At 43.6% G+C, this 19,686-nt stretch overlaps 1 protein-coding gene across 3 annotated transcripts in view; it reads right to left on the bottom strand.

The window, feature by feature from the left end:
• SEC23B (SEC23 homolog B, COPII coat complex component) overlaps positions 1–19,686 on the bottom strand; it is a 46,057-nt gene that overhangs the window by 24,105 nt on the left and 2,266 nt on the right. The window contains exons 2-9 of one of the 3 annotated variants that reach the window (XM_056121727.1): positions 18,675–18,898; positions 16,679–16,736; positions 10,350–10,436; positions 8,377–8,613; positions 8,201–8,286; positions 6,513–6,657; positions 5,564–5,722; positions 4,930–5,045 (exon numbers count right to left, since the gene is read on the bottom strand). In XM_056121727.1, coding sequence (XP_055977702.1) covers positions 4,930–5,045; positions 5,564–5,722; positions 6,513–6,657; positions 8,201–8,286; positions 8,377–8,613; positions 10,350–10,436; positions 16,679–16,736; positions 18,675–18,895 — 1,109 coding nt within the window. In that variant the 5' untranslated portion in view covers positions 18,896–18,898. Of the gene's footprint in view, positions 1–4,929; positions 5,046–5,563; positions 5,723–6,512; positions 6,658–8,200; positions 8,287–8,376; positions 8,614–8,889; positions 9,043–10,349; positions 10,437–16,678; positions 16,737–18,674; positions 18,910–19,686 lie in introns of those variants that run through there. The other 2 variants (XM_056121726.1, XM_056121728.1) reach the window with 2 other exon arrangements.

Below are 19,686 nucleotides of genomic sequence, written 5' to 3'. Positions count from 1 at the left end.
TCCTCCCAAACAATGCCTGGGGATCCTTGGGCCACGCTAGTGATGATAGACCACCTGGGCCAGATGATTCAACACTTGGACCCAGCAACATGGAGAGCACAGGAGTCACGCCCTATGGTCCTTAGAGCCTTGCATGTACTCCTGCCCTTCATGCTATCTCCTGGCCCTCTTCACCCCCTTTCTAAGGTCAGAGGACTATACTGTTCACAGATTCAGCATTTTATGCATCGGGACAGATAAATCCAGCTTTGATGTAATGTGTGGTTCCAATTACCATTTATAACACAGGATTCTCAGAACTGATAAGAGTATCTGGCCCAACTATCTCTTGTATCTGACTTCCAGTGACAGAGACGACTTGATCCCAAATATTCACCCAGTCCCTCTCTTCGTTAGTCACAGGACGCAGGGCTTGCTGGAAGAAAGAGCTATCCCAGCCCCTCCTGCATATGGCTTCTGACTCTGGCAGTGGCCTCTGTGATGTGAGGGAAGGGAACCCTTCCTCCTTCCTGCAGAAACATGGCTAGAGCCCAGAACTGACACAGAATGGTAGTGGAGATGCACAGGAGCCGCTGACCTTGAGATGATGAAAACCAATGATGGCCTCCAGGGAAGAGATGGTTTGGGGTCCCCTGATACACTTACACCAGCTCTCAGGTCTAACTGCTGAGTCAGTTACGGGGAGGAATCACTTGTGAACTCCTCCAGCGCAGGCACTGTCTCGTTCATATGCTCGTCTTAGGCGTCTTCCTTTGCAATACGTGAAATTCTGTTTCCAGCAACTTGAACCACTGATTCAAGCTCTACCCTTTCGTTCCATAAGGAACAAATATGATGTCTTCCCCTTAGAACAGCCCTTCAGTTGCAGAATACAGTTTTCACACTTCATTCATGTTGAATGTGATTTTCTGCAGAATTTTCTCCACTGGAAGTTTTCAGTGACTCTCACCACTCACTCTTACTGCTTCCCTTCTTCTACACACCCCTTTCCCATTGGCATGCAGCCAGACTATAATCTTCAGGTTTATACCTTTCAGGCTATAATTTTCTACAGAAACCAAGACTGTAATCTTCACTGAGAACGACTCCTATTACCACGGAACAGAGCCTTTTAAGAGTCAATCATCCTCACTGATGTGAGTGCCCAGAGAGTGAGTGCCCAAACTCAAGGGCTTAAAGCACCTGCCCTGAAAACATATGGTTCCAGATTAAAAATCCTGGTATCCCACATATGACAAATATGATCCTGGCAGTTCAGCTGTTTCAGTTTAGGAGTTCTGCTGCCTGTGATCCAGGTCCCACAAGAATTTCTAGACACACTGCAACCAGGTATAGAAATTCCATCAAAAAAGTAGCATGACCTCCAATGAGTTCCACGACTAAAATGATGTGCAGGAACTGGGGGAAACGCTTAAAGGGCTAGAATACATGCTTTGCATGCAGGAGCCCCAGGTTCAAGCCTATCACTGCATATGGCTGCTCTGGTACCACTGGATATAGTCCAAAAGAAAAGGAAAGGAAAAAGAATAGAAAAAGGTGGATGAACTACAGCCAAGAACTACAACCTCTGGCAAACACATGTGTGTACCCTGACGAAAGCACATGGGGGGTGGGGGAGAGGGGGAAAACACGACCAGATGAATGCAAACTTCAGTGAGCATCATGGCCGACTGTAGGCACCAAAATCTAATGCACAATTTGGAAAGCACTGGTGTCAGGCCTGTGTGCAACCCCAGGTCACTACAATAGCATTAACCCCCACAAAAAAAAGGGAAGAACATCTGGGGCGACCCAGAGCAGGGGCAGTGGGTGAGTCCCTCTGCCTGCCCCACGAGAAACCCGGCAGCAGAAAACTTGCAGAACCAAAATGCAGCCATATTCATGGCTGATCTCCACAGGCTCGGGAAAAGCCTCATCCACAAGAATGAATCTGCTAAAAAACTCAGTCATGTGCGTTTTGTGACCAAAATCTCCAGGTTCTCATGGAGTCGGGAATGGGCGACCTACCCCCATCTCCCTGTGCTTCCTAGAGCCTGGCAGTCACACTCACAAACTGCCTCTGGGGCCATATAAGCTCATTATCAGCCATGATCCAGAGACACATAAACAAGTCACGGAAGAGAAAGAGAGCAACATGCTGCAGAGATGCCTCTACACCCCAAAGTTACCATTCAGTTAAAAATTTTAACTCTAGCTGTATCGTCTGATTTAAAAATTTAGAATTCCAGAGATGACATCTCATACTCTACATCACTGACGTATCAAGAGTAGCATATCACATTTAACTGGGTATAATGTAGAAAGTAACCTATTTTGATTGAGAAAAAAATATATATATGTTCATAAGTACACAAGGGGCAATCTATAACATGTTAGTAGTATCTTATACAAGAGCTTAATGGCTCCAGGGTGAGATATAACACTCTTCACACACTTTCCTCTAAGGAAACTTTTTTGGATCATTTTTAGCGGTGTACTCATAACAAGCAATAAAAAATAACATTCCGTATGTGCTTTGGAGGCAGGTTTGGGTAGTGGTGAGAAATTTCAAAATAATGGTGATAGGATGGTGTAATGGTGTTGGGATTGATATTAGAATATTGAATGTAATAAATTATTGTGAACAACTTTAAAAACAAAAAAAAAGAAAAAAGAGGAAAGGGGTGGGAGACAAAATATTTTAAAACGTGTTTTAGAGCCAGAGCAATAGTACAACAGCATTCCAAAGGCATTAGTCTTGCACGTGGCCAAACAACCTGGGTTGGATCCTGGTACCACATATGGTCTCTGAGCACCACTAGGAATAATCCCTGAGTGCAGAGCCAGGAGAAAACCCTTGCCAGGTGTGGCCAAACACAACAATTTTTTCAAATGAGATTTAAAAGAATCTGATCTAAGTGATGGCCTCTTTCCAGATACACACAACACTGGTATAAAAACTAAAGGAAAGTCACAAACAACCTCGAACTTTTTGTTGTTGGAGTTTTGGGGGAATATCTAGTGAAGCTCAGGATTTCTTCCTGGTTCTGCACTGTCAGGTATCACTCTGGGTGGAGCTCCAGGACCCATAGGCGAAGCTGGGGATCAAAAAGCCAGGTCAGTTGTGTGCAGGGCAGTGTCATACCACTGAGCCATCACTCCAGTCCCACACCTAACACTTTTAAGCTCCAAGGCAAGAACTGAGAGAAGACATAGGGTGGGGTGGCGGGAGGTGGGGAGAATGGACAGAGCGGGGAGTTCCATGTTGCCACACGGTTGCTCAATGACAAAACACTATCAGTTGTCATTTGGGACTCCATCACGTGACAAAATTTCTTCTGTCCTCTAGGACAGCTTCAGGTGACTAAGTCTCTATCTTCTACCTTCTACGTTCTCCTGAATACAATCAGCAGAAGCACCATAGTCTCACGTACGAGCAGAACACACCCTTATTCAGCAGTGCTCTTTAAACTGCACTGCGCAGGAGCTGAGGGGCAACTCCAGGGGCTGACAGCACGCTCTCAAAATCCCCAGGATGACTGGTAGCAACCCCAAAGCACAGAGCTGGGAGAAGCCCTAGAGTACCAGTGTGTGTAACCCAACCCCCACCCCCACCCCGCAGGAACCCAACTGTTCTGTGCATTAAGATTATCTGGGATACAATTCAAATGCTTGTTGGTTCAGTCGCTAGAGGGCAGCAGTTCCCTGATTTACTTGGCCTACCAGCTTCTTTTCAGGAAAAAAAATTAAAAATTACTCAGTGGTCCTGTGGGGTGGGGGGAGGGAGGAAGAGGCGGTGGGGGGCGGGTGCAGGGAATAAATCTATTTTCTAAGCCAGAGAGATTATAGCAGCTTGAGGTACTTGCTCAGGGACTGCATATGGTTCCCCAACCAAGAGTGACCCTGAGAAAAGAGTCAGCCTGAACACAAGCAGGTATGGCCCAAAACCCAACAGAAAAGACACTTTCTTCAGCAAATAAAATGTGCAATTGCACTCAAGGATACTTCCACCTCGATTGTCCCGTATCCCAAGGTGACAGTCCCATCACTTTGGGAATGCTGCTGTAGTGTGCAGGACCAACATGCTGCATGTCTGGCCTGCTCTCCAGCAGGGCTCATGCTTTTCAAGCCCAGACACTCTGAGCTCTAAGTGGCTCTCAGTACTCCCAAATGGTTCTTTAACTCTGCTCCACATTAAAATCATCTGGGAGATTTTTTAAAATGTGGAGGTCCAGGCAATACCCTGTGCTGATGAAATCAGAATCTCTGGGGACAAGACTTAAAGCCCGAACTGTTTTTTCAAATGTCCCCAGATGATTCAGACCAGCATGACTTACCAGTGGTCATACCAGAATCCCCTGGGAAACTGGCGAAAAATTGACTGCTGGCCCATACACAGAGAGTGTATGACTTGGGAGGTTGGAGGCGGGACTGGGGGAGACACAATTCTTATCAGTTCCCCCAAGAGGCCCTGAGGTGGTGGCCAGGCACTGCCCACTGAGAAGCATGGCTGGACACTATGACCTGAGCACAGGGGGACTTAGACTCAAAGGCAGGTGCCAGAGAAGCACCCTCCAAAGCTGGCTGAGCACTGGCAAGGGTCTCCTAACTGAACTTCCCGATTCCCCCCATTCCTTCCTACATGGCTCCACTGAAGGCCACCTCCTTGAGACTTCTCGGCCTGGTCTCTGGAAGTAGGTTCTCTGGGAGATGCAAAGGGAGAAATGAAGCTGCTCTGCTGTAACTTGTTCACAGTGCATCCCAGGGATCTGCAAGTAACTGCTCCTTCCCAAGAGGGTATGGATCCAGCCCACGCACTAAGTCTGCAGCCTACAGCGACTGGGAAGGTTCTTTAGGTCGGCTTTGTACATTCCTGTGCTTTCATCCCTCAGTTCATTTCTCTTACTTAAACTAAACATGTACTTTCTTAGGTGCTGAATAGCAACATACCCAGTCAGATTTGTACAACACTTCATCTCCAAAAGTCCAGTTTGGTCAAGAGCGCAAGCATAAATATCAATGCAGTGCCCATTGGTAGCAGTTCGATTAGCCAGCATCTCATAGTGCTGTGAAGAGAGGAAAACTATCTTTATGACACAGTAACATTATTTTCTGGTATGCCTTACTATGCCTAAGTGATATAATCAAATCTAGGAACACAAGAGATCGTTTCCTTTAATTATTTCTGTGAAGCAAAATAGCTTTAAAGGACTTTAGAGAGATGTGGGTGGTAAGAGTGGGAGAGAACACATATGTTTAAGAGAAAACACAGGCTTCTCCAGAAAAAAAAAAAAGCAGAAGAAAAAAAAAACTTTGTTTAAAGACAACAAAGGCTTGGGAGATTGTTTCTTTTAAAGCATCCAAATAAAATTGTCATTTTTCATCTTAAAACACCTTGAAAATTTTTGGCCACCTCTTCTGATGAGGGCATCAGGGTGAAGTAGTAAGTTAGCAGAAGTCAGTATCTGCAAGCGAAGCCGCAGGCCACAAAGTCTGGTCTTGGTAAAAGAGCTGCAACTTCACACTACCCTAGACCCCACCAGGAATTACCACACCACCAGTGTGTGAAGTGAGCAGCACCTACCTTGGTTGCCTTTTTCATGAAGCGTGCATTGTCTTTCTCAATATCATGCCAGGAACGAATAGGAACCTTTAATTCATCTCCAACCACCATGCCAGGTCCTTGGGTGGGAGGACCCCCAGTGAACAGCATGATCCTGGCTCCAGTATTTGGAAAAGTGCCCTAAAACAGTAAAGTCCATGCTTTAAAAGCCACCCCCACCCCACCCCCAAGAAAAGGGGTGTACTTCTCTAAAGAAGTACACCAAACCTAAGTTCTCTTCAGCTGTTCTGAATCCTCACAGTACCACAGAACAATGTAGATGACGATATACAGAGCAATTTTCCAAGCCTAAATGTTTTGTATACTTTTGTTTGGTTTTGGATTTGGGGTCACACTCGACAGTATGCAGGACTCACTCTACGCTCTGAGCTTACTTCTCTGGGATCACTCCTGGCAAGACACAGGGGACCACATGTGGCCAAGGGCTGAACCCAGGTTTGCAGCATACAAGGTACAACGCTTTACCCAGTGTACTATCCCTCTGGACCCTCAAACAATTTTACTCCTTTAACTGGGTGGTTACTATTTTTTTTTGGCACCACACCCAGCAGTGCTCAGGAATGACTTCTGGCTCTGCATACAGGGATGACTCCTGGCAGTGCCAGGGATCAAATCCAGGTTAGCTATGTGCAAGGCAAGTGCCCTATCCGCTGCTGTACTATCTCTCCAGCCCATACTTTCGTTTCTCTACTATGAGCACTTCTGTGGCCCTAATGGCTTTCAGCTTCTCATTTAAACTGCTGGTATTTTCAAAACACTGAGAAGCTCCTAAATGTGGAGAGAAAGACAGAAGCACTTTCTGAGACATAAACATAGCTAACATAGGTCATGACTGAGCTCCAAACAAAGCCAAACAAACTACTGAGAGCAAGCTTCGTCATGTGAAAGGTTCCAGTAAATTCTGAGTTACCTCCAATAAGCCAACAGCAATGGACAAAGCAACACCAGTGGATCGCAAAGGCCTCTTTCCCTGCGTTACAGGCCACGGGTCCCTCTGCAGCTCCCCAAGAAGATCAGTCAGGGTCATGTCAATCTTATGAACAGGCTGTAGGAATCTGCATGATTTTGAAAGGACACATCAATCTGGGTCTAGTAATGTACTCTCATCTTCAACTCTGGGAGATATAGTTAGCACCTCTCAAAATAATTATTCCAAAATTTTTTTTAAAGTATTATTTCCCTCTTCACAACTATTTTAAACTATAACATGGAACAACTCAAACCAACTTTTTTCTTTTTTGCTTTTTGGGTCACACCCGGCGATGCACAGGAGTTACTCCTGGCTTTCACTCAGGAATTACTCCTGGCGGTGCTCAGGGGACCATATGGGATGCTGGGAATCGAACCTGGGTTGGCTGCGTGCAAGGCAAACGCCCTACCCGCTGTGCTATTGCTCCAGCCCCAACTCAAAGCAACTTTATTTAGGAATTTAAGTTAAAGCCAACTATACAGTAATGTATATATGCACTGGGGGGAAAAAAATCAAGTCAAGGAAGAAAAAGTGAATTCAGTTTTAAAATATTTTCAGGGGAGTGGATTTTGGGCCACACCTGGTATTCCTGAAAGCTTACTCCTGCACTCAGAGATCACTCCAGGAGGTGCCTGGGGCACCATATGTAGTGCCAGAGAAGACATCTGGGTCAGCTGCATATAGGGAAAGTGTCCTACCTACTGCACTGTCACTCTGGCCCCAATTCAAATACTTTTTATGCAGCAAAGAAGTCCTAAAGACGGGCCTCAATTTCATGCAAAGGTTCATGCAAAGGTTCATTTAGGAGAATAACCTTCTACTGTATTCCTTTTGAGACTTGGGGGCAATAAAGCAGCACTGGTTTCTTACCATAGTAAGAGTGTTGTCGCCCAACATGTCAGGCAATGCATTTTATCATGTTTGCCAACTGTTAACCTGACTGGAGGCATGTCTAGGAACCCAAGAAGATGACTGAGTGGAGTAGGTGCCTGGTGTCAGATTCGTTTGGGGAAATCCAAGAGAAATCTTTTCGGTTTCTCAGTTTTACTTGCGTCTAACAGAAGGCAGTTTACAGAGATCTCAAAACCCTGATGATGATATAACACTATCAGGAAAACCATGACGGGCAAATTGCCACACACATATATAGACATATAACTACTCTGGAGGGGAAGAGAGAAGAGTATCAGGGATTAAATCCAAGATCTTAGAAATAAGCACTTTACTAATGAGCTACATCCCCAGCTCCTAAATACGATCCACTTGTACATTCCAAATATAGTCTAATATACCATGAACATTATGAGACATTAAGTGTTGATTAAGACAATCATGGGGCAGGAGTGAAAATACAGCTTGTAGGGCACTTGTCTTGCATACAGCCAACCTGGGTTCAATCCTCCAGTACCACAAATAGTCCCTGAGCATCACCAGGAGTGATCCCTGAGCACAGAACCAAGATTAAGCCCTGATTTGCTGGGTGTGATCTCCCACCGCCCCCATTCTCCCCCAAAATAAATATAAGTTAGACAATCACAGTTTTCTCTCTAGAAATCAGGAAGTCACAGTCATACCGTGACAGCCCCTTCTGTTCCCTGCCAATCACACCATGTACTGTGGAGGCTCACCTGCTGGAGATAAACGGGTGCTCTTGTGGCTGAGCGGGTCTTCCTTGCTGCATGGGCATGGCAGGTTTGGACAGGCCCAGCATGTCCTAAAAGACCAAAATGAGTCATTTCCTGGAACACGGAAAGTGAATAAGGAACTCATTCTAAGATAACGCCCTCCCTGTTCAGGTACAAACCTGTATTTGCTTTGCAGTTAAGTCTTTGGTCCCACGGAAGACATAACTTTTGGAGATTCCTTCACAGCTGAGCTCGTGGACCTGTACCATCCTCCCAAATGTGATCAAACCCACCAGAGCATTTGGAGGCAGGAGACTCAGGGACATCTGAAGGGATTCTTTGAGGGCTTGAAGGTCATCTTCTTCTAGGCATGTGTCAACCACATAGAGGAAGATCAAAGGAGTCTGGGGACCTCGCTTTAGACAAAGACCAATACACAATTAGACACTGTCCATTCTATTTTTTAAGTCAATGATGTATGAAAATAAGTTTTTATCTGTGTTTATTATCCAGTGGGAAGGACATCTAAACAAACCTCTCCTTACCTCATTACGAGACAGGTTCTATTAAAATGGATTAAATGAAAAAACTATTGGTATCCAAAGCTTATACAATTCTGAATGTTTTCTGTGTGCCAGACATTATTGTAGGTTCTGAGAAATGTATGTGAGCCACATATCAAAGATCTCTACCTGCCTCAAGATGTTAACTTTCTGGATTGAAAGAGAAGAGCCCAGAGCGATAGTATAGTGGGTGCAGTGTTTGCCTTGCATTCCGCTGTATGTGATGACCCAAGTTCGATCCCCGATACTCCATATGGTCCCAGAGCCCACCAGGAATGATCTTTGAGCTCAGAGTAAGCCCTGAGCACCACTGGGTATGGCGCAAAAACTGGAAAAGAGAAAGACAGAGAAAGGGACAGAGGCAGGGGGCGGGGGGAGCAAGAGAGGGTGGGGGAGAGAGGGAGAGAGAGACAGGCGGTATGTGAGTTGTGGGTACAGAAGTTGGGGACAGTCAGGACAGCTTAATTAAAAAACAAACAAAAGACAAACAACCCATCTGGGTTTGCTTGCTTGCTTTTCTTCCAAGTCTATGCTCTCTCTGAAACACGAATTCCTCTTTCCCTCCCATCACATCTCTCTCTCTCTAAACTTTACCTTTCAATAATAAATAAATAATAGCCTGGCTGGAGCGAGAACTCACTGAGCCAGAGCTCAGACTTTGCAGGCAGGAGGCCCCGGTTTGATCAAGGGCATCTCCGAGGACCTTGAGCACTGCTGGGAGACATCTCCAACCCCCAAGCAGGGAGCAGACCCTCAGCACAGCTGGGTGTGGCACAGAAACCAAAAGCAATACCAAGTAACATCTGAGCATAAACTTCATGGGAAAAAATTGAAGAAGGAGTAACAAAGGGGATAGAAAATTCTAAGAAAAGTTGAGGAAAGAAAATTCTGAGAAAAGCTAGAGCTAAGGCCCACCGGCTTGAATGTGCTGGAAACCGAGTAAAGGCCAGGGGAGAACCACCTGAAATGCATCAGGACAAATGTTGACATGAGTGGAAGCAGAGGGCAGACTCACACATAGCTATGAAGACTGACTCTGGATGAAAAAGAAAGATTCCGCCATGCTCAGACACTTGCAGGGGTCTGAACATAGAAGAAATGTGTTATGTCTTTACAGAATTACTTTCTGCTTGATGGAGAAAAAATGTATAAGCAACAATGGGTAAAATCAGGCAGAAGAGATGAGACTGATCAAGTCAATAAAATGTTAGGAGAAGTGTGGTGGCCTCACCCAAGAAGGGATTTGGAATACACAGACCCAACAGGATTTCCTAGAAGATAAGAGATGGAGAGGGCAAAGAGAGGTCAGGGAGAACTGCAGGGTTCTGAGCAATTAGAAGATGGAATAGCAACGGAGATGCAGAACAGCTTTGACACTGAACTGGTGCTTCCTTTTGGGGGAGGAGGGGCCAGGGTGTGTGTCTTCTTTCCAGACCTGAAAACGATCCCAGTAAACGCACAGATACCGTAACTGAATGTTGAGGGCTTTGGCCCTCACAGCTTTAAATCATCAGATATAAAAGGCAAGGAAAAGAAGATATTTTGAGAGAAACCCAACATTTAAAATGCTCATAAAATGCCTAAGTTACCTGTATCACGTACTCAATTGTAGAAAACTGAGGCATCAGTTCGGCAGGCTGATTCGTCTCAGCGATGCCTGTATACGCTGGAGGAAACTGAAGAAAACAAAACAAAACCAAAAAACATTTTACTAAGGCTAAAAAATATTGATAGCTTTTCAATTCAATGAATTTTTTGGCTTCTGGACCACAGCAGGCAATGATTAGGTGCTACTTATGGCTCAGTGTTCCAGAGCTGAAACTCAGCCCTGCCTGGGGACCATGGAGTGCTAGTTCTCAAAAGCGAGCCTCCTGGGTTGGAGATAGGACAGTCGGCATGACACTTGCTCTGCAATATGACTGACCCAGGTTCGATCCACAGCAACCCGTATGGTCCCCTGAGCTCCCCTGAGCATAGAGCCAGAAGTAAGCCCTGACACCACCAGGTAGGAGCATCACTCCCAAGAAAAAATCAAATGTGGGCCCCCTACAAAGCAGGCACTCAGTCCACTGAGTTGGCTCTCTGGCCCTCTTTGCTAATTCATAAAAATAATTGCTGCAACAAAGTACAAAAGTACTTTAGAAAGTAAAAAAAAAAAAAAAAGAATAAACTACTAAGATTTCCAACAGAATTTAAAACCTAAAACCTGCCTTATATCTATATATAAAACTTTTATAAAATGTAGTTTAAGATTCTAACTACTTAATGATTAAAAATAATACTATTTAAGGCTAGTCCAAGTGCGATGGTGTTTACGATTAAATGATCACAGTCAGTTACAGATTTCTTGGGGCTGGGAGAGATAGCATAGCAAATATGACACTTGCCTTGCACGCAGCCAACCCAGTTTTGATTCCAAGCTGAGTCCCTGCCAGCAGTGATAATCAGGTGTGGCCCAAAATTAAAAGATGATTTTTGGGGACAGGAGGGCCACACCTGATGGGGCTCAGGATTTACTCCTGGCTTTGTGCTCTGGGATCACTCCTGGAAGACTCAGGGGAACTATGGGAAGCTGGGTATCACACCTGGGTTAGCTGTGTGCAAGACAAGTGTCTTACCCACTGTACTATCGCTCTGCAACCCCACCAAGATAAAAAGTTTTAAAAATCATACCAGTTAGTTGGGTCTTATTTATTTATTTGGGGAGGGGGTTGGGGCCATCTCCGGTGATCAGAGGTCACTCCTTGTCACAGGAGACCATATGCAGTGTCAGGGTTGATCTGGAGTGATCTGGGTTGGCTGCATGCAAAGCAAGTGCCCTTACTGCTGTACTATTTCTCTGGTCCTTTAAACCATTGTAAGTGCTGCTCTGCAACAGAAGACTGAGATTTTAGCTATCTCATAACCAGCCTATAAGGATGATTAAAGATTTAATTTTGAGTTGGCTATTATCATGAAGTGACATATATTCATTGTAGAAAAATATAAAGAAACTGTAAAGAAAATGTGAAGGAAAATTCTCTCTTTCTGTAGTCTTTGCAACATTTTCAGGTTATAGCTTATAGGATTATTTGTTTAGTTTTGTTTCATTTTCAGTTCCCACCCCTCCAGTGCTCAGGGATTACTCCTGGCAGGTTCAGAGAACCATATGGATTACCAGGGATCAAACCTGATCAGCCGCATGCAAGGCAAGTGCCATACCTGCTGTACCATCATCTCTCAGGTCCCTAAGCTGATTTTTTTATTATAATAAAACACATATAAATTTTACTATCATCTTTTTATAAAGTCTAATTAAAAAAACTTTTTTTCCCTTTCCACACTGAGCAATGTTCAGGGCTTACTCCTGGCTCTGTGCTCAGGGATCGCCTGTGGTGAAGCTGGGGAACCATATGGAATGCCAGAACTTTGGTCGGCTACATGCAAAGCAAGCATGCTACCCATTGTTATACCGTGTGTGTGTGTGTGTGTGTGTGTGTGTGTGTGTTGGGGGGAGGGGTGCAGACACATCCTGCTGTACTCAAGGCTTTCTCCTAGCTCTGTGCTCAGTCACTTCTGATAGTGCTGAGGGTCACTAGGGGACCATGTGCGCGGCAAATGTCCTACCCACTGTATTGCTCGATCCCTGGCTCTGCATTTTAAATAATTATAAATATGCAGAGTTGGGAATCAAACCCATATCAGCTATGTGCAGGGCAAGTGCCCTATCTACTGTACTCTCTCTGTGACCTTTTAGTGGTTTTAAATATAGTTCATGCTGTACATCCATCTCCCCCGTCCGCATCAAGAGCGCTTTTTATCTTGGAAGACTGAAATTCTAATATATTCAAACAATGGTTCTCCATTCTCCCTTCTCTCCACCCAGGCTCCTGAATACCACAGTTCTACTGTCCCACTCTGTGAGTCTGATTACTCCAAAAAACTCATAGAAGAATGATACAGCATTAATGTTTTGTGACTAGATTATTTCCCTTAGCAAAATAACCTCAAAATTCATGCACACTGTGGCACAAACTGGAATTTCCTTTGATTTTAATGTCAAATATTTCATGATGTATTTGTACTACATACTGTATATTTGGGCTGGGACGATAGCACAGCGGGTAGGGCATTTGCCTTGCGTGCGGCCGACCCAGATTCAATTTCTCCATCCCTCTCAGAAAGCCAGGCAATACTACCAAGAGTATCCCACCCACATGGCAAAGCCTGGCAAGATCCCCATGTCATATTCGATATGCCAAAAACAGTAACAACAAGTCTCACACTGGCGATGTTACTGAGCAAATCGATGAACAACGGGAGGACAGTGCTACAGTGCTACTGTGTATTTATCAATCAGTGGAAACTTCTACTTTTTTGCTCTGATGAATAAGATTTCATGAAGATGGGCGTACAAAGCACCAAGACCCTGCTTTCAATTTTTTGAGTGTATATCCAGAAGTGGGATTTATAGATAATCTGGCAAATGTCACCAACAATTTCTAATGCAGGTATTTTTCATGTGCTCTGATCCATTGTCCATTTATTTTATTTTATCTTTATTATTTATTTTTCCACTGCCCCCCCCCCTTTTTTGCTCTTTGGGTCACACTCGGTGATGCACAGGGGTTACCCCTGGCTCATGCACTCAGGAATTACTCCTGCTGGTGCTTGGGGGACAATATGGGATGCTGGAAATCGAATCCGGATCGGCCACGTGCAAGGCAAACATGCTATGGCTCCAGCCCCCCCCCCCCGCCCATTTTTTAACTGTGTGTTTTTGTTGCTATTGTTAGTACTCCATATCTCCAGGATATAAATCACTAGTCATGGAACTTGCAAATATAAATATAGAGGAGAGTTTTTGGCAGCACCTGGGCTGAGAATTGAACATGGGATCTCACACATGAAAGGCAAGTATTCTACCACTGAGCCATAGCCCTTAACCCTTTATTTGCAAACATTTTTATCCATTCCGTGGGTCACTGTTTTACTCTAATGACATTGCTTTTTTTAATGCCTTTGCCTTTTGTTTTGTTTTGGGACCACACCTGGGGGCACTCAGGGCTTACTCCTGGCTCTGTGCTCAGGTATCAGTTCTGGTGGGCTCTGGGGAATACCTGGGATGCTGGAATTCGAACCCAGGTTGGCCATGTGCAAGGCAAATGCCTTACACACTATACTATTGTTCAACCCCTGGCTTTGCCTTTTTTTTTTTTTTTTTGCTTTTTTGGGTCATACACAGGGGTTACTCCTTGCTCTGCATTCAGGAATTACTCCTGGCGGTGCTCAGGGGACCATATAAGATTCTGGGAATCCAATCTGGGTTGGCTGCATGCAAGGCAAGTGTCCTACCTGCTATGCTATCACGCCAGTCCTGGTTTTGCATTTTAAATAAATCATAAATTATATTACAAACATAAATTCTGAATGTAGTATTGTAGAAATGTCTTAGAGGTCCAGGTGGGTAAAGCAACTCCTTGTATGCAGTTAAACTCAGTTTGCTCTCCAGCACACACAATCCCCCAAGGTCCTCCAGCAGTGACCCTGAGCAGAGCCAAGAGGAAGTCCTGAAAACACCTGAACAGGGTGTGGGCCAAATTTTAAGTTTTAAAAGTCTATATATACTTCTGAATGAAATGGAGCAAATTTTGCATGATATCTACCCATAGTTTCCAAGCCTATGTCATCATCTACATAATGGTCTCTGAAGAGGACTGGACTTACTGTGACCTGAACCTGACCATGAAATTATATGATAAAATATATGAATATGTTAATATGGTACTGTATCACTGTCATCAATTTACTCGAGTGGGTGCCAATAATGTCTCCATTTGTCCAGCCCTGAGATATTAGCAGCCTCTTCTTACTCATCTTTCCCAACACTGCCATATTGGAGGCTCTCTCAGGGTCAGGGGAATGAGACCTGTTATTGTTACTGTTTTTGGCATATCGAATATGCCACGGATAGCTTGCCAGGCTCTGCTGTATTACGGTACTAATACCTAAAAATGTGCTAAAAAGACTTGTGCAAACAGGGCTATATAATATTTTTCTAGCAATTTAACTGAGATATAGTCCATATGTCCTAAAATTCAACTATTTTAAAAGCATTCAATAGCATTTATGTAAATGTACAGAATTTTGCAATGATCACCACAAACCAGTTTTAGGTCATTTCCAAAACTCACAAAAAGGTTTCTGCTCATTTTGAAGAGAACTCTCTTTGTGACTTGTGAACTCCTTCTAGTTTAGTAATTTTAACAATTTATTTCTTTATTATTGGGGGGGGGAAGCTTCCCAAGCAGTGCTCAGGGAGCCTGAGTCCCCTCCCAGTAATACTGACCCAACTGGGCTGGCATTTCAGTACAAGAATACAGAGTTGCTCAGATGCCCAATACCAGAGACCACCAGAGTTATCCCTGCAGGGTTCAGGGATCTCCAGGGACACATCCTAGAGGCCAGGTATGGAGCATGTGGTGCCAGGGATCAATCTGGTATGCCCTATACTATTTCTCTCACCTCAAATAGTTTCAACTTTGTGTATTTTAAATTTTTTAGGTTTTTGGGTCACACCTAGATGTGCTCTGATGGGCCTGAGGGAAATATATGGTGTCAGGGATCAAACTGGGTCAGTTGCATGGAAGTGCCCTATATACTATACTACCTCTCCAGCCTCAGTTTCACTATTTTTCTTTTTCTTCTTTTTTTTTTTTTCTTTTTGGGTCACACCAGGCAATGCATAGGGATTACTCCTGGCTCATGCACTCAGGAATTACTCCTGGTAGTGCTCGGGGGACCATATGGGATGCTGGGAATCGAACCTGGGTTCGCAGCGTGCAAGGCAAATGCCCACTGTGCTATGGCTCCAGCCCCCCTCAGTTTCACCATTTTTAAGCAGAAAAAAAGCACAGCTTTAATACTAAGATCCTCAAAATCTGACAGACAAGAAAACAGTCATTCCCTGCACTCATTTATGGAATATAAAATATAATATGAGAGTAACACCCAAGGACAGTAGAGACAAGGGCCAGGAAGATTGTTCCATAGTTAGAAGCCTGCCTTATAAACTGGGGGAGAAGGCAGCTGGGATAGAGAAGGGATTACTAAGACAATGATGGTTGGAAGGATCATTCGGGATGGGAGATGTGTGGTGAAAGTAGATAAAGGACCAAACATGATGGCCTCTCATTATCTGTACTGCAAACCCTAATACCCGTAAGTAGAAAGTAAGAGGGAAATTGTCTGCCATAGAGGAAGGGGGGAGGGATACTGGGGACACTGGTGGTGGAAAATGTACACTAGTGGAGGGATGGATGTTCGATCATTGTATGACTGAAACTCAAACATAAAAGTTTTGTAACTGTAGCTCATGGTGATTCAAAGAAAATGGTCACTCAGTCTAAGGTACATATACAGCTAAAATCAGTTGCAATAATGAAGATATACAACCTGTTCACATAGGGCAATATATTCATTACTTACAAAGAACACACACACACACACACACACACACACACACACACGGAAATTCTCTATCCCTTCCACAGCAAATGGCAAGAATACAAGCAACAAAACCGAGATAGCATTCAAAAGAAAAATAGAAAAGAACAGTGGGTAGGCTGCTTGTCTTACACGTGGCTGACCTGGGCTTGATCTCCAACATCCCACATGGTCCCCTGAGCAATGCCACATAATTCCTGAGTGCAAAACCAGGAATATCCCGAGCATCACCAGGTGTGTTCCCTGACCCACAAAATAAAAAAATCACAATGTTCACCATTCAATATTAGGTTTTGTGAAAACTATCACAACTTGATTTTAGAAGAAATAGCTGAGTACTGAGGTAGATCCAAAAATCTCGGTCTCATTTATTGTTTTCAGAATAGTATCAATTAAATGAAACAGAAAAGACAGTTTAAAATATTTTACATACCTGATTTCTTTGAAAGCAGAAATTACAGGCCCAAAGTTTTGCTCGATAATCCACCTGACTGTGGGGGAAAAATACATATGAAATACACACGAAATACAAATATATACTATCTATGAAATATATACATTATTTATTCACATATATGTATATATATATAAGTAGCTCTGATGTGTATGTGTGCGTATATATACACACACACAGAGATATACATAACATTATAACATATACCAGGACCACTTTCATTTTTAAGGTAGGAAATATTCAAATATAATTGTAAAGTTTAGTATATGAGACAGATACATATTTCTGTGTGTAATGAAAGGCACACAAACTTTCTCTACAGCTGGAGATCTGGCAGCTGAGGACAGCAAAATTTTCTCCAACAGACAGTAATGAAGAACTGGCCGATCCTGTTCTTTGTTCTAACTTCCTGGATAATACTTACTATTTCATTTTATATATATTAAGATATCAGGGCAGAATACACACATATATATATACACATACATACATACATATATACATGTATACATTTACATATGTATTCTGCCCTGGTATCTTAACGTAGTCTATGTGATTTTTAAAACCTTTTTACTGTTCAGATAAGCACAATGATTAAATTTCAGTAATGAAAGTCCCTTTCTTTTATACAGGATAAACTGCCCTGATTTTAATCACAGTTAGGTTGCTTGAAGAAAAGCTGGACAGGCAGGCAGGCAGGCAGGTATCTAAGTTGAACTGGTTCAAGGTAAAGTTTCAGTTGCTCTTTTACCTTTCTATACTTAGAAAATTAACAAATTAACAACCTATCATTTTAAAAGGACAGCAATGGGGACTAGAGTGCTAGCACAGTGGGTAGTGCATTTGCCTTCCACGTGGTCGACCCGAGTTTGATCCCTTTCAATTATGGGCATCCCCTATGGTCCCCCAAGAACTGCCAGGAGTAATTACTGAGCACAGAGGCAGTAGTATTGATGAGTATGTGCCCCCCCACAAAAAATAAAAACAAAAAAATAAAAACAGCAGGGGCTGGAATGATAGCACAGCATGTAGGGCTTTTGCCTTGCACGTGGCGGACCCGAGTTCAATTCCAAGCATCCCATATGGTCTCCTGAGCACCGCCAGGAGTAACTCCTGAATGCAGAGCCAGGAGTAACCCCTGTGCATCGCCGGGTGTGACCCAAAAAGCAAAAATAATAATTATAATAATAAATCTAAAAAAAATAAAAACAGCAGCAGTCTGCTAGACATGGGCATATCAGGTAAAAGAGGACTGAAGAAAATAAAAGTTCCCTAATGTAAAAATTTTATCTTTTAAAAAGTATTTATATTTGTTACAAAATAAAAATAGTGCCCATATCTAAGAAATCTCACAGCTCATTATCTTGGGTACAAAATTATCATGCACAATAAAATCATTGAGAGTTCAAGTTTCTTCAGATTAATATTGCTTCTTGTCATATAGCATCACCAAGCCAGGTATAAATAAGAAATCATCATTTTCAAATGATTATTTTCAGGAAATGTTTTAAGGGCACCAATGAAATCAACAGGTCAGCAAAAGAAAACTGAAAATTGGGCTGGAGCAATAGCACAGCAGGTAGAGTGTTTGCCTTGCATGCGGCCGACCTGGGTTCAATTCCCAGCATCCCATATGGTCCTTTGGGACACTGCCAGGAATAATTCCTGAGTGCATGAGCCAGGAGTAACCCCTATGCATCGCCGGGTATGACCCAAAAAGCAAAAAAAGGAAAAAAAAGAAGAAAACTGAAAATCAGTAGATAGAATTAATTCCAAATCATTTCCCTCTACTTCTGCCTCATTCCTGTAAGTTTCCATTTTAGCTACATATTAGGCAGGGAGATTTATACAAACTTTCATCATCCAAGAATCTCACCACCTACTACTCATCTCAAGTTGATGACTTGCTCAACTGAATCATGAGATATCACTCATTGTATTCATAATTTTTACTAATTTTTAAAAGAATTCATACCAAAGTGGATTGAGAATGGCTTTGCAGGTTGGTCTGCTGCACAGCACAGGTTCATACTGGACAGGAGGCAAATCTGGACGTTCTTTTAAAGGTGTAAGGAGACAAGCCAGGGGAACAACCATCCTTGTAGCCTCGAGACGGCTGGAAGGCCACACATTCCAACTAAAGCGCACACCATCTCGTTCTTCATTCTGCTGAATGAACTCCAAGTATGTTGCCATGGTCTGAAAAGGAACTGAAAATATGTTATGTGAAACTCAACTAAAACCAAAAAAAAAAAAAAAATGGAGCGATAGCACAGCGGTCGGGCGTTCGCCTTACAAGCGGCCAACATGGCCGACCCGAGTTCGATTCCTCCGCCCCTCTCGGAGAGCCTGGCAAGCTACCCAGAGTATTCGATATGCCAAACACAGTAACAACAAAGTCTCCAATGGAGACGTTACTGGGCCCGCTCGAGCAAATCGACGATCAACGGGAGGGCCTTTACCTTTTACCTTACACATAGAGCAACCAACTAAAGCAATGTTTCTTAAAGCACAGTCTGAAAGAACTGGCCACTGTGCAATGACATCTCCCTTCTTGTTGACACCTAAACTTCAGTTACCTTTGCCTGCTGCTCCTTGTTCTCATTTTCATCTCATTAGCATTTAAAATAATAAAGGACCCAGGGATGTGGCACAGTGCAAGGTCAAGCCCTGCAAGATGCAACCCCAGCCCTGCAAGATGTAATCCCAGGAGCCTCAAGTACAGATCTCCTTGTCCCACAACAACTAACACAGAGGTTAGAGGCTGGAGAGATAGCACAGCGGGTAGGGCGTTTGCCCTGCACGCGGCCGACCCAAGTTCGATTCCCAGCATCCCATATGGTCCCCTGAGCACCTCCAGGAGTAACTCCTGAGCGCAGAGCCAGGTGTAACTCCAGTGCATCGCCGGGTGTGACCCAAAAAGCAAAAAAAACAAAAAAACCACAGAGGTTAGAATTTTTTATCATCTTGAAGTTGCATGCTACTGA

The sequence above is a fragment of the Sorex fumeus genome, unplaced genomic scaffold (assembly GCF_029834395.1).
Source record: "Sorex fumeus unplaced genomic scaffold, SorFum_2.1 ptg000044l, whole genome shotgun sequence".
Classification (NCBI taxonomy): domain Eukaryota; kingdom Metazoa; phylum Chordata; class Mammalia; order Eulipotyphla; family Soricidae; genus Sorex; species Sorex fumeus.
The sequence above is the reverse complement of the archived record's forward strand: the minus strand, read 5'-3'. Positions and strand labels throughout refer to the sequence as shown.